The following is a 13,701-nucleotide window of genomic DNA, read 5'->3' as shown; positions in this document are numbered from 1 at the left end:
AAAGAGTTTTGTCTACCACCATCTAAACCTAAAGCTATGATAAAATGGAAAGTCGGTAGACTACAAAATAGAAGATATCAATTTATAATAAGTGTCGATCTACTCAATAATCTCGATACAATGATTGATTTAGAGAAAAATATTATCGTTCTTAATGGATATACAATTAAATTTATCAATAACCCCTACTTATTTCACCAAGTGAATACGTTGGAAAAAGTTAATAAAGATTATATTAATAGATTAAAGTTAAATCATTTAAACGAAGAAGAACATAAGGAAATAATAAAATTAATTAAGCAATTTGAAAATATATTTTTTAAGGAAGGAGATAGGCTTACAAGCACTCCTACCATTCAACACGAGATCAAAATATTAAACGATGGTCAAATAAATTCTAAATTGTATCGGTACCCTCCAAAACACGAAATGGAAGTAAGGAGACAAATAAAAGAAGGAATCATACGCAAAAGTAGTTCCAGATTTGCCTCTCCTCTTATAATTGTCCCAAGGAAATCCGATAATTCTGGTGAAAAAAAGTTTCGCCTTGTAGTAGATTACAGGAAGCTCAATGAGGTGACGGTCGATGATAAATTCCCGCTACCAAACATCGACTCCATCCTAGATAAACTGGGCAGAGCTCAGTATTTTTCGACAATAGATCTCGCCAAGACAGGCACAAAACAGCCTTTGTAACGCCCCACGGGTTATATGAGTTTGTACGGATGCCGTTTGGCTTAAAGAATGCCCCTGCGACATTCCAAAGGTTAATGAACAACATCCTCAGATACCATATTAACCGGATCTGTGTGGTGTACTTAGACGACATCCTTATTTTCAGCACCTCATTGAAAGAGCATATAAAATCACTAACTGAGATTTTCAAAACGTTGCAATCGCATCAGTTAAAAATACAAATTGATAAGTGCAACTTTATGCATAAAGAAACATCGTTTTTGGGCCATGTGATAACCAAAGACGGTTTGAAGCCAAACCCTAATAAAATAAAAATTATACAGTCATTGGAACTACCAAGAACTGAGAAGCAAATTAAAAGCTTCCTTGGATTAACTGGGTACTACCGTAAATTCGTGAAGGATTACGCGAAAGTAGCCCAACCAATGACCAAATACCTTAAAAAGGATCAAAAAATAAATGTGAACGATCCAAACTACATCGAAGCCTTTAAGAAACTAAAAACACTTATTAGTTCTCACCCTGTATTGAAATGTCCAGATTTCAATAAACCTTTCCAACTAACTACGGATGCTTCTATCGCGGTTCTATCGCAGAACGGGCATCCAGTCTGTTTCGTTTCAAGAACATTAAACTCCCATGAAAGAAATTACTCCGCTACAGACAAAGAGTTCTTAGCGATCATGTGGTCTGTAAATTATTACCGCCCATACCTGTATGGTAATACATTTACTATTTATACAGATCACCAACCGATTAAGTTTCTTCACGCTAAATATAATGCAAAGGACTTATCACCTCGTCACCAAAGATGGTTACTAAAATTGGGAGAATATTCGTTCAATATCGAGTACCTTAAAGTGAAAGAAAATAAGGTGGCAGATTTTTTAAGCAGAACAAAACAAGTTGAACAGGAAGATACAAAGTTAAATAGAACTGAAAACAAAACCAACTCATTTTCAGATCTAGGAATATTATTCAATGCAGAAGGAAAAGACAGTGTTACTGGAGCAACCATACACTCTCATTCTCACAAATATAACATTGTGCAGCAGAAGATAAGACAGATGTATTCCAATGATAAGCAAGTGAAATTTGTAAGATGCTCATATAGAACACGGAAGCGGTAAAACAACTGGCTTTATATCACGTAAAAGAAAGTTTACATTCAGGCATTAGGAAACATTCAACAATGTCAAAAATAAAATCTACTACTACTACAATGTGAAGTTTGTCAAATGGTAAAATATGTCAAACTCAAATTTGAAAAATCTGAAACACCAGAAGGAATAAACCAAATCATTAACATTGACATTTTCACTATTATGAAAAACGATTTTCTCACTACCATAGACAGGTTTTCGAAATTCGGGTCAGTGTATTACTTACCCGACAAAACTCACATTACCATCATAGAAGTTCTGGAAGAACACTCCACTAAAATAGGGAAACCTATGAAAATAATCGGTGGAAACGAATTTAATACAATTCATGTTCCTAAAAGCAGAAGTTGTTATACACATAAGAAGACCAAATAGCCACACTGGAAGTGCGGATCTGAAACGTTTTCACAATACAATAGCCGAAACGTTCAGAACAATACTCCTGAGTAAAGACAGCAAGAACCCCAAACAGATAATCCAAAAAGCCATTAGGAACTACAATGACCGTTATCATTCAACGATCAAATGCACCTCAAACGACGTACAAAATCGTAGAGTTGATTTTAATAAGATCAGGCAGAATTTAGAAAAAACAAAAGATACATATTTGGAGAAACTAAATAAAGACCGGGAAGACTACACAGAAACCAGAACCACAGGTTTTATCAAAAATGATAAAGCAGTTAGACACAAAGAACAATCCAAATTCAGAAAAGCCAAATTAAAACAGATACACCCAACAAATATTAAAAGGAAGTGTATATTAGCCGATCAAATCGACAGCAGTGAAAGCTCGATTCCAGATGAACAACTATCAAATGCGGAGAAAAACCGTAAGAGAGGGACCAAAAAAGAAAGTCCTCATATCAAAATGTAATCTCAATATAAAAAGGAGCGATTTATCCACTTTATTAGGAACTGAATGGTTAAATGACCAAATTATAAACTTGTATATCAACCTCCTGGTTTCTGACTGTGTACTTCGCTCTAAGTACACAGTCAGAAAATTTGCCTAAACTCTATGGGATGAATACGTTCTTCACATTATGCTTACAAAAAACAGGATACGAAGCCATTCGTAGATGGACCCGTAAAACCAACATACGCTTACGAAATCATAGTAATTCCAGTGCATATAAATCAGGTTCATTGGTGCATGGCAATAATAAATATTCCAGGAAAGACAATAAAATACTACGACCCTATGGGAAAACCAAACCCAGAAATGTTAGACCTATTGGAAAATTATCTTAAAGAGGAATCATTAGATAAACTAGGTAAACCCCTAGATACCTCAACATGGACTAAAGAAACCATCATAGACGGTCCACACCAAACGAATGGGTATGACTGTGGTGTATTCAGTTGCACATTTGCAGAACGAATCACTCGAAGGAAAGAACCCGATTTTACACAAGGTGACATTCCTAGAATTCGGAAGAAAATGATATTAGAAATTCTTGACGGAAAACTATACTCATAATTACTAATATTTAGCATATTCTACCTTCAGGTTTCTTTTTAATATAGATTCTAAAGTACATTAATCATCCTTCACAGATAATAACCTTAACATGTCTACTATTATTATCAACATTTACCCAACCAACATTAGCAACACTAATGGTGCAGCCAATTACGAATAACAATGGGTATACTATCATTAAAATGGGAACAACTGAAGTAATTCAGGATACTAAAACAATACTACCCACAATTAGTTTACTGGAACTCAGACAGACAGTGGAAGCAATAGAAAATAATATTGAGAAATTAGCATTAAAAACGATCTGATAATAATCAAAGAATTAGAAAACATCCATGCAAAATTAATAGCAATAGAACCGAGTAATATATCCAAAAGAGGATTATTCAATATCGTCGGGTCAGCAGAGAAATGGCTCTTTGGCACGATGAATGACGATGATAGGAAAAAAATATCAGAACACATCAAAATTCTTGAAAAGAATGAGAAATCTGCAATTAGTAGTATAAATAAACAGATAGAAATCAACTCCCAAATAACTGATAGTATTACTAACCTGAAAAATATAGTAAAAACAGATAGGAATCAAATAACTAGGACATACGAGGAAGTTTCAGCTAATGAAAAAAGAATGATCCTCCAACAGTTAAGGCTTGACCAATTATATAGGTTACAAATGTTAAAGGAAAAGTTAAACCAAATTATGGACAGTATAGCCCTGGCCAGGCATGGCATCGTTCACCCTAGCTTACTTACCGAAACCGAAGCAACAATGACAAAACTAAACTTCTATCGACTAAAATACGTACGGACTGGACTTTTAAGACAGAATAAGGACATACTTACAATAGCCATCAAAATTCCCACCAATTATAAATTTGGAGACCTTAAATTAATTACACCTATACCTTCAAAAGACCATTTAGAAATTTGCCTAGAAGATCAATTGATGGTGGAAATCAACCAAACAAAATTTAACTATACAAATGACATACAATACGAAAATGAACTTAAACCAATAAATAACTGTATAACTGAAAACAATTGTGAACTTAAAGAAAATAAAATACCGGAAATTAAGAAAATAGACGATAGTACAATAATATTAAAAAATATGGAAAATCAGAACATTGAAAATTTTTGTGATGATAGAAAGCTCTTACTAAATGGAAACTATTTAATAACTATAAATAATTGTTCAATTAAAATATTGAACACAACATTCGGTAACAGTAATATTAAATTCATTGAAAATTTTTTTTACATGGAAGACAAAAATTATACTTTTCCAAATAAAATAAAGTTTAGTAATATTACATCGAAATATATAGAAAATTTGGATCGCATTAAAATGATAAAATTTTACAGAAACGTTAGTTATGTTTCCGATTCAATCATCATAATCATACTTACCTTCATGGGCATTACGGTGATTATCCTTTTTCGAAGAAATAAGAAAAGTAACGAACTGATATTGTCAATAAAACAGGATAATCAAAATTTTTGTAAATCAGACAGAATTCAGGAGAATTCTCATTTTGAGGGGGAAGAAGTTATGTATACGCCAAATACATATGATATTAAAAACTTGCTGAGTCAATTAGACCGGCATGTGTTGGAAACGTAGCAGACGTACAAAGGTCAGAATGCAATACTACACCTGACTAAGGTGCAGACATTGCATCAGCATTAATTTTGAATATAAGCCAAGTATGCATAGCTCTCCTCGAGTATTCCGATTCTTGTTATCCAGCCGTCATTATGTCAATTTGTGAATAATTAATAAATTTTCTTGAAACTTTGTACAAAAGTGTTTTAATGTTGTGAACGTGGAAGTTCTTTCTTATTTTTCATTGCTCGGTAATGCAAATACAAATCTCGCGCGCATCGGTATAGATACGTTAATTTTGTATTAATGACACGTGAGGGATCAAAGCGTTCAATGGACCCCCCACATTTCCGAGCCTGGCTAGCACAGAGGCGTGCAAGAACGTGTTGACCGAGCACTTTGTTGGAGCTTTAGTCTTTGCGGGCGGACCTTCACGGTCAATTTCACCAACTTTTTAGGTTTCTGGGATAGCTCTCCCCTTTAGGTCGTTCTCGGCCACTTAGGATGATCGTCTGGTCCGCCTATTCCCTTAAGTTCATTACAACTGTAGTGTAACTAAAGAACATGACAATCTGAAACGCTGGGCTCCCGCTTCCTGGCCTCTTCTTTATTTGATCAGCGGATACATTCGCAAAATCTCCAAATAAAACACTAGAGAATTTGAATATATTACTTTTATTCCAATTGACGGCATTCCTTCGGTTATTAGCTTCGCCAATGTTCCATATTTCATTCTTCATTTCAGCTTATTAAATATTATTGACAATACACTTGAAAATGTTAACTACTTGTATATGTATTATGCAAAAAATACTAAAATAGTTCTCATTTCTTCATATCTACGATAACGCTCTATCAAAACTCCTTAGGCTAACTCTAAGAAACTAGAGAAGAAAAGCAGCGAAAGATAAAATAAAAATCCAATTTAATGTTACAACAATACCACAATATTTTATTTAATTTCTTCTTCAAATTCCATTGAGGATTTCAATTAAACATAAGAGATATTCGCGGAGTTCAGTAGCTGCCGAATATGCATAAGGACCATATCGTGTCCTTGGCGCTCATATCTCGTAAAATATATATTTGTAAATCTGCTTCCATTGCATGTAAGTAAAGTCTCTGAATAACACAACAAGAAATTATCTTTTTCTCTACTACTTATCTAAAAATACGCTTTTATCTTCAATCAAGAAAATCTTCAAGTTCGTGTAGGAAGTACGACGTGGGAGTAGAGGGAGAAAAAGGAAGATTACATTCGATAACACTTTACTTTACCTAATTTAAAATATTATTATACTTAACAGTCTTATATATTTGGGGTGTTTCATTTCTAAATGTATAATGCGTTAGGCGTTTATGTGTATGTTCATATTCAGAGAATATTATTGCGTAATTAGTTGCTGAAGAAGCACATTCAAGTGGACATGATAAAGGCTTGATATCCGAACTGGAGTAAAGATTTTGGATGTGTGGTTTAGTAGTTTCATTTGCGTTTCCCTAACTATATTCTGACACCCGAAAGGGTGGATGCTGGCATTCAACTGCGCCCAAGCATCAGGAGAACGTTAAATGTGATATTCGAATGACTTAAATATGTGATGATTTCGAAGCATTTGAAACGGAAATTACAGAAATTATTTACAAGAAGAGCAGAAGTGACCGAAATGAATCTATCGAAATTCTTAAAATGTGACTAGATATCAAAGAATTTCAATCTTACTTCATGTTTCGTTGCAAAAGTCAGTTCAGAATTAGTATCTAGATACTCTCCTTACTCCTTCCGTATTCTTCACAAAATCTTATGGTGTCTACGCTTTCAGACAACTTTTACAGTTCAGCTTGGTAGCAATTTATCGTAATAGGTTGTGTTTATTATGGAGCGAAACAGCCAATAAACAGAACAATAAATAATTTTTTGTTTTTTTTTTCGATTAACATATACATAATTGTTACTGAGACGCATAACCTAAAATACAATGAATATTCATAATTTTCTTTGCTATGGAGAATATCATATCATTTTGAATTAAGTTTCATTTCGAATATTTGAGGGGACACAGAAACGATGAACAATGAAAAGAAATATGTTGTGATAACTAAACACTAAATACAATACTACATGAAAACATTATGCCTCAAAATGCTTATAAATTGCAGTCACATAGGCCATCACTTGCGTCCAGTCTGGTCGTTCTTGTTGGCACATATCGTTGATATTCTGGAAGAATGAAAAAAATAAGGGATTTCGTGAGAAAAGTTGAGAGTCTCAAAGAAAGAACCCAAAAACGAGAAACATTCTTTTAATTTACTATAGAGAAAAGCCATCCCTTGTACTAAACTACCTTAATCCGATGTGGATCTTTACCGACCAATAAGATTCATTACCTGAAGCTTGAACTATCTCAATTAATTGGAAAGTTTCTGACAATTTCAAATTTTCAACATGATTTAAGGTTCCCCCCGATATCAGAAGAATCCCTAAACCACTATGTTGAGTTTCTCGATTCTAATGACTAATTAGTTTTATTAACTTGGAAGCCCTGAGTTCCTAAAGCAATCTGAGATTGGAGTCCTGACTTTTTGCGTTGCTTTAAACCCTTTTGAGCTAAACTCCACTACATATCATCAACGGCGCAACAACCGGTACCCCGTCTAGGCCTGCCTTAATAAGGAACTCCAGACATCCCGGTTTTGCGTCGAGGTCCACCAATTCGATATCCCTCAAAGCTGTCTGGCGCCCTGACTCACGCCATCGCTCCATCTCAGGCAGGGTCTGCCCCGTCTTCACTTTCTACCGTAGATATTGCCCTTATAGACTTTCCGGGCTGGATCATGCTCATCCATACGGATTAACTGACCCGCCCACCGTAACCTATTGAGCCGGATTTGATCCACAACCTGACGGTCATGGTATCGATTATAGATTCGTCGCTATGTAGACTGCGGAATCGTCCATCCTCATGTAGGGAGCCAAAAATTCTTCGAAGGATTTTTATCTCAAACGCGGCCAAGAGTTCGCAATTTTTTTTACTAAGAACCCAAGTCTCCGAGGAATACATGAGGACTGGCAAGATCATAGTCGTGTACAGTAAGAGCTTTGACCCTATGGTGAGACGTTTCGAGCGCAACAGTTTTTGTAAGCTGAAATAGGCTCTGTTGGCTGCCAACAATCGTGCGCGGATTTCATCGTCGTAGCTGTTAGCGGTTGTGATTTTCGAACCTAGATAGGACAAATTATCAACGGTCTCAGAGTTGTAGTCTCCTATCTTTATTCTTCCCGTTTGACCAGTGCGGTTTCATGTTGTTGGTTGGTTGGTATTCGGTACTGACGTTGCCAGCATATACTTTGTCTTGCCTTTATTGATCTGCAGTCCAAGGTCTCGCGCCAATTGCCGCCTACGTCTCGGGTGGTTCTTCCCATGATGTCGATATCGTCAGCATAGGCCAGTAGTTGGATGGACTTAAAAAGGATCGTACCCCTCGCATTTACCTCAGCATCACGGAACACTTTCTTCAGAGCCAGGTTAAAGAGGACGCATAATAAGGCATCCCCTTGTCGTAGATCGTTGTTGATGTCGAATGATCTTGAAAGTGATCCTGCTGTATCATGGCCGTGTACAGTTTTACCCTGGCTATGCCGTCTATGATAGGCTTTAAAGTCGATGAATAGATGGTGCAACCGGTGTCCATATTCCAACAGTTTTTCCATCGCTTGTGGCAGAGACAAAATCTGATTTGTTGCTGATTTGCCTGGAGTGAAGCTTCTTTGGTATGAGCCAATGATGTTCTGGACGTCTGGGACTATCCGACCTAGCAAGATAGCGGAGAATATCTTCACTCTGTGATATCTCCCTTTTTATCTATGAGAGACAGATAATGCCTCGTTGCCAATCGTCAGGCATTGATTCGCTGTCCCATACCTTGAGCACAAGTTGATGAACCACTTAGTGTACCTGGTCGCCTCCATATTTAACCAATTCCATCGGCTCCTGGCGACTTATGGTTTTTTAGCCGATGAATTGCATGGACTGTTTCTCCTATACTTGGTGGTGGCAGTATTTGTCCGTCGTCTTCAGTTCGTCCGTCGTCCAACTCTCCCATATTTTGGTTGTTGAGAAGTTCAGCAAAGTACACAACCCATTGCTCCAATACTCCCATTCTGTCGGGAATCAGATTTCCCTCTTTGTCTCGGCAGGATGAGCATCGAGGTGTATAAGGCTTCATTCTACTGACTTGTAGGTAAAACTTCCGCGCCTGGTGCGATTGCTCCCTGTACTTTTCGAGTTCACAGACTTGTCGGTTGTCCCAGGCTTCCTTCTTCCGTCTGTGAATTCGCTTCTCCGCTCGACGGAGCTCTTGGTAGGTCTCTGCCCGTGTCCGCGTTCTTTGAGAATACAGTATTACTCAGTATGCAGCATTCTTCCGTTCCGTTGTTAGCTTACATTCATCGTCGAATCAGCCGTTCCGACTTTCCTTGCGGCTGGGGCCAAGTTTGTTTGTGGCCGTATCAATGATAACGTTCTTCGGGTGGTTGTGAAGATCATTTGTTGATGTTTCATTTCCAGGACATCTGTTAGCTGCGGTTATTGCGACATCCATTTCCCCCTTATAGATGTTACGGAGGGCTGTTTTGTGAATAGCTTCAGTATTCACTCTCACCTGATTGCCAGAGGGGATTGTAGGTGGTGTCGTAATTCGAGCGCGGAGCACTACGCCAACGATAGTGATCCGAGTCTATATTGGCCCCCCATATGTTCTGACATTCAAGGCTGAGAGGTGGCGGCGTTTAATCAACATGTGGTCCATTTGGTTGAAAGTGGTCCCGTCTAGAGAGGCCCACGTATGTTTGTGGACCGCTTTCCGCGCAAACCAGGTACTTCCAACAGCCATTTCGTGTGACACTGCTAATTGAATAATCCGCAGTCCGTTATTATTGGTATCTCTATGTAAGCTATGGGAGCCGACGTATCACCTAAATACGGGCTCCGTCCCTACTTGAGTGTTGAAATCTCCAAGTATGATTTTGATATCATACTTCGGACAGGCTTCGAGGGATCGTTCTACTGCCTCGTAGCAGGTATCCTTCTCCGACTCTGCAGTCTTCTCTGTAGGGACGTGAACGTTAATGAGGCTTATATTTCTAACTTTGTCTCGCAAGCGCAGAGTGCATAGCCGTTCGCTTATGTTTTCAAGCCGATAAGAGCAGGTTTCATTTTTTGACTGACTAAGAAACCTATTCTGAGCACATGGTTTACTGGATGGCCGCTACAATATATGGTGTAGTGACTCTTCTCCAGGAAACCGGTTCCTGTCCAACGCATCTACTGTAACGCTGTTACATCAGCCCTATATTGGAACAGAGTATCGGCTAGCTGCTTGGCAGCGCTATTTCTGTCCAGGGAGCGCATGGTCCATGAGATTGCGCAAATCGTTATTCCTATGTCGTTGCCGGATTCGTCGTTGCATTATCCGTCCAGTCCTAGGCTCCTGTTGTAGATTCGTAACATCGGTTTTCCGTGTAGGGTTGTTAGTCCTACCCACTCCCAAACCTGGAGGACCAGTTGGTACAATTTGTCCCGTTTTTTGGCGCGGGAGACTCGCCTTCACGAGTAGTGGAGGTGGAGATAAATTTTAGTAGTATAGCTGTTGGTGTTGGTTCAGCAGGCGTTTCCCAGGTTTTATGCTCCTTTGTGGGTATCAATCCACAGTTCGCCCTGGGACATATACTACCCTTTGACCTTCTTGGGTGATTTAATTTTCGTTTGTCCTTGGGCGCAATGGTGATCAAAGTTCCAAATTATGACTCTGTTACGTTTCAAAAATTCTTTTAGGATAAATGTATTAATTTAAATATGCACTCACAGCAGATAGCAGACTCTTCCCGGAGGTTCTAATCCTAATAGTTAAATATGGAGCAATTCATGGGATGCGCGATCCCCGTATAAAGCGCGAACTACAAAATAGCTAGCCGACACCATTATCACATATAATGGTCACACCACCGCACTGCAGGAGGTGCGCGAGAGAGTGACTTCAACATCTATAACAGTTGCCAAACGCCAGGACCTCTGAACAGGTTTTTTAGTCAAAGGTCGTTGCGGTGGGGTCAGTTCCTAACCGAGGCGTTGTTGACGTTTCGATAGCAATCGAGTTTGAAAATTTGTAGGTTGCTACCCCACAAATTTCTATCCTTTTCATTCGCCTCTGACAACAAGCAGGGAACGCTTTAAGTGTATTGTTAAGCCCAACTCTCAGGGCGAATAGCCACAAGAATACCTGAATATGCGATACAGGTTATAAATCAAACAAATTGCCTTAGGGCAGCAGCAACCTTTCGAATACAGCTAGAAATTGTACCACATTTTCATGACCGTCTACGATGATATAGCCAGGATAAAACTTTTTTTTCATGAAAGAAATCAATATACCAACAAAATTGATTTTAGTAACTAGGGTGAACACGACAAATGTATGTGTGTGTAATGTGACAAATTGAAGATTACTGCCGGGAGAATTTAAAATTCGCAGCAGATCGTGACAGGGGAGGGGAGATGCACTATCGTGTGTCCCCCTGAACCTGTCATTCGAAAAAGTCATCCAAGACTCGGAAGTGAGCATTCCTCATGTTCACCAGCCTCATTGAGTCCACCCATATCCATCCCATCGATGAACGTGGAAGTTTTCATCCAGATTGATGGATTGATTGATTGAACAGGACTCTAACAGACAAGTTATATCCAAAAATCTCCACGACTCGCACGATTTATTTAAAGAACACTTAGAAGTAGCCATTTCATTCAATACGAAGGAGGTCGCCGCAGATTGCATGAAAAACGCGAAAACGTACTCCGAGTCAAATTTAAGTCAATGCCAGAAAGAGTTTGTCAATCTACTTTGAATTACAATCAATATTAACTAAAATTAACTTGAGCATTCGAATATCCAGTGATATATAAACTTCAATTGATCATACGAGGTCTGATAGAAAAGTTCAAAGACGTTAACGTTGACACTGGTTCCTCGCTCATTTTTTAGCGGGACCCTTGCTGAGTAATCTCCATTTTGTTTTGTTGCTCTAACCTTCTCCAGTCCGATTGTTCAGCTGCTTTAGTGAAGTCTGTTTTTGGTGTTCCGCGATTTTTGTCATGAACGTGAAGGAGGAGTAACGGGTCTGTGTGGAATTTGCGTTAAATTGGGCAAATTATTCGTTTGGTGATGAAATGATGAGTCGTTCACGGCATCACGAGTGGTTTAAACTGTTCAAGGAAGGAAGCTCTTCAGTCTCAATTGACGACTTTCATGTGGCCAAAGTGATTACCCCCGTACGTTCCAATTGTCGTTTGACGATTGGAGAGATCTCATTTGGGTCATGTCAGGAGATTTTGACCCAAAAATTAGAGCTGTGAAGGGCTGTAGCCAAGTTCATTCTAAGACTGATGATAAAGGATCAAAGAACGCATCGCTTGGAGGTTTGTCAGAAGCTTTTGGAAATGGCCAATGCTAATGGAAATTTCTTGAAAACCATAATTACATCTGACGTGTCTTGGGTTTATGACTACGACGTGGAAACCAAGGGAAGTTGGAGTGGAAGTCAAAAAATTCATCAAGACCAAAAAAACTCGCCATATGAGATCAACCGTTAAAGTGATGCTCACTGGGTGGCATCCATCGTGAATTCCGCCGACAAGGTGAGAGAATCAATTGTTGATACCTTTAAACCCTGAGAATTTTACGGCAAAAGATTCGTCGGAAGAGGCCAGAATTGTGGTCAACAGGCGTGTGGTTTTTTCACCACGACAACGCGCCTCCTTGTCACCGCGTTCCGAATTCGCGAATTTTTTGCCAAAAACTCGTTGACAACTCGTCCCCATCTCCCTATTCTCCTGACCTGGCTCCGTGTGACTTCTGGATGTTCCCAAAACGCAAGTACCCAATGAAAGGGCAGCGATTTCAGACGAGGAGATCAAGGAAAAACGCTGGAACAGCTGAACAGCATCCATGAAGCAGAGTTTTCCAGATGCAAGGAATAATGGAAACACCGGTGCGAGAAGTGTATTTGCTCCCAATTGTAAATATTTGTAATAAAGAGTTATTGAGAAAGTTCTAAAAGTTTTTGGTCAGACCTCGTATATATAGGGCTCAGTTATTAAAGAAAAAAGGACTTCTTCTTTCCTCTCTTACAACAAGTAGAGATTATGTACTACAAAATAAACATTCAACATTTAGCCGCAGTTAAACATATTTATGTTAAATTAAAATGTATCTGCTTAGTAATATCGATACTCACCAGTGTCGTTGGTATGCCAACAGATTCAGCTGCCGAAAAAGCTATCGAAAAATTACGTCGTTTATTATTTGGTCCTAGCGTATCGTAAGGCACTCGATCGGGTAAATATGAGTGCAAAATTGCACAAAATGCCAAACCATCATTCCACGATGAACTGAAATTCGTTATGTCGATATTCCGATAGCCCACGGTTTTGTTTTGACACCATTTCAGTAGGGCGTTACGTTTTGAACCTCCGTTTTTGACGAGGGCGTTGAGTGGGTCTTTTCGTTCGCCTAGAAAATATAAAAATAATTTTAAAAATATTTGCATACAATTGAGGGACAATAAATATATATTTTTTAATATTATAAGCATGACTTTGGAATAAGTCAGGTCTTTGATGCCACACTATCTAGTTAGAATAGCTACACCATTCTTGAGCCAACAAAACAATTTATTGCGACTCTACCACAAT

At 38.4% G+C, this 13,701-nt stretch overlaps 1 protein-coding gene across 6 annotated transcripts in view; it reads right to left on the bottom strand.

The window, feature by feature from the left end:
• Positions 1-5,613: 5,613 nt before the first annotated feature.
• Positions 5,614-13,701, bottom strand: part of LOC119655183 (cytospin-A-like) — a 498,871-nt gene continuing 490,783 nt past the window's right edge. For all 6 annotated transcript variants that reach the window (XM_038060941.1, XM_038060940.1, XM_038060942.1 and 3 more), the window contains 2 exons: positions 13,245-13,519; positions 5,614-7,175 (listed from right to left, as the gene is read on the bottom strand). In XM_038060941.1, the coding sequence (XP_037916869.1) occupies positions 7,086-7,175; positions 13,245-13,519 (365 nt within the window). In that variant the 3' untranslated portion in view covers positions 5,614-7,085. The remainder of the gene's footprint in view (positions 7,176-13,244; positions 13,520-13,701) is intronic.

Source organism: Hermetia illucens, chromosome 4, assembly GCF_905115235.1.
Source record: "Hermetia illucens chromosome 4, iHerIll2.2.curated.20191125, whole genome shotgun sequence".
Taxonomy (NCBI): Eukaryota; Metazoa; Arthropoda; class Insecta; order Diptera; family Stratiomyidae; genus Hermetia; species Hermetia illucens.
Note: the sequence above shows the minus strand (reverse complement) of the source record. Positions and strands in the feature narration are given on the sequence as shown.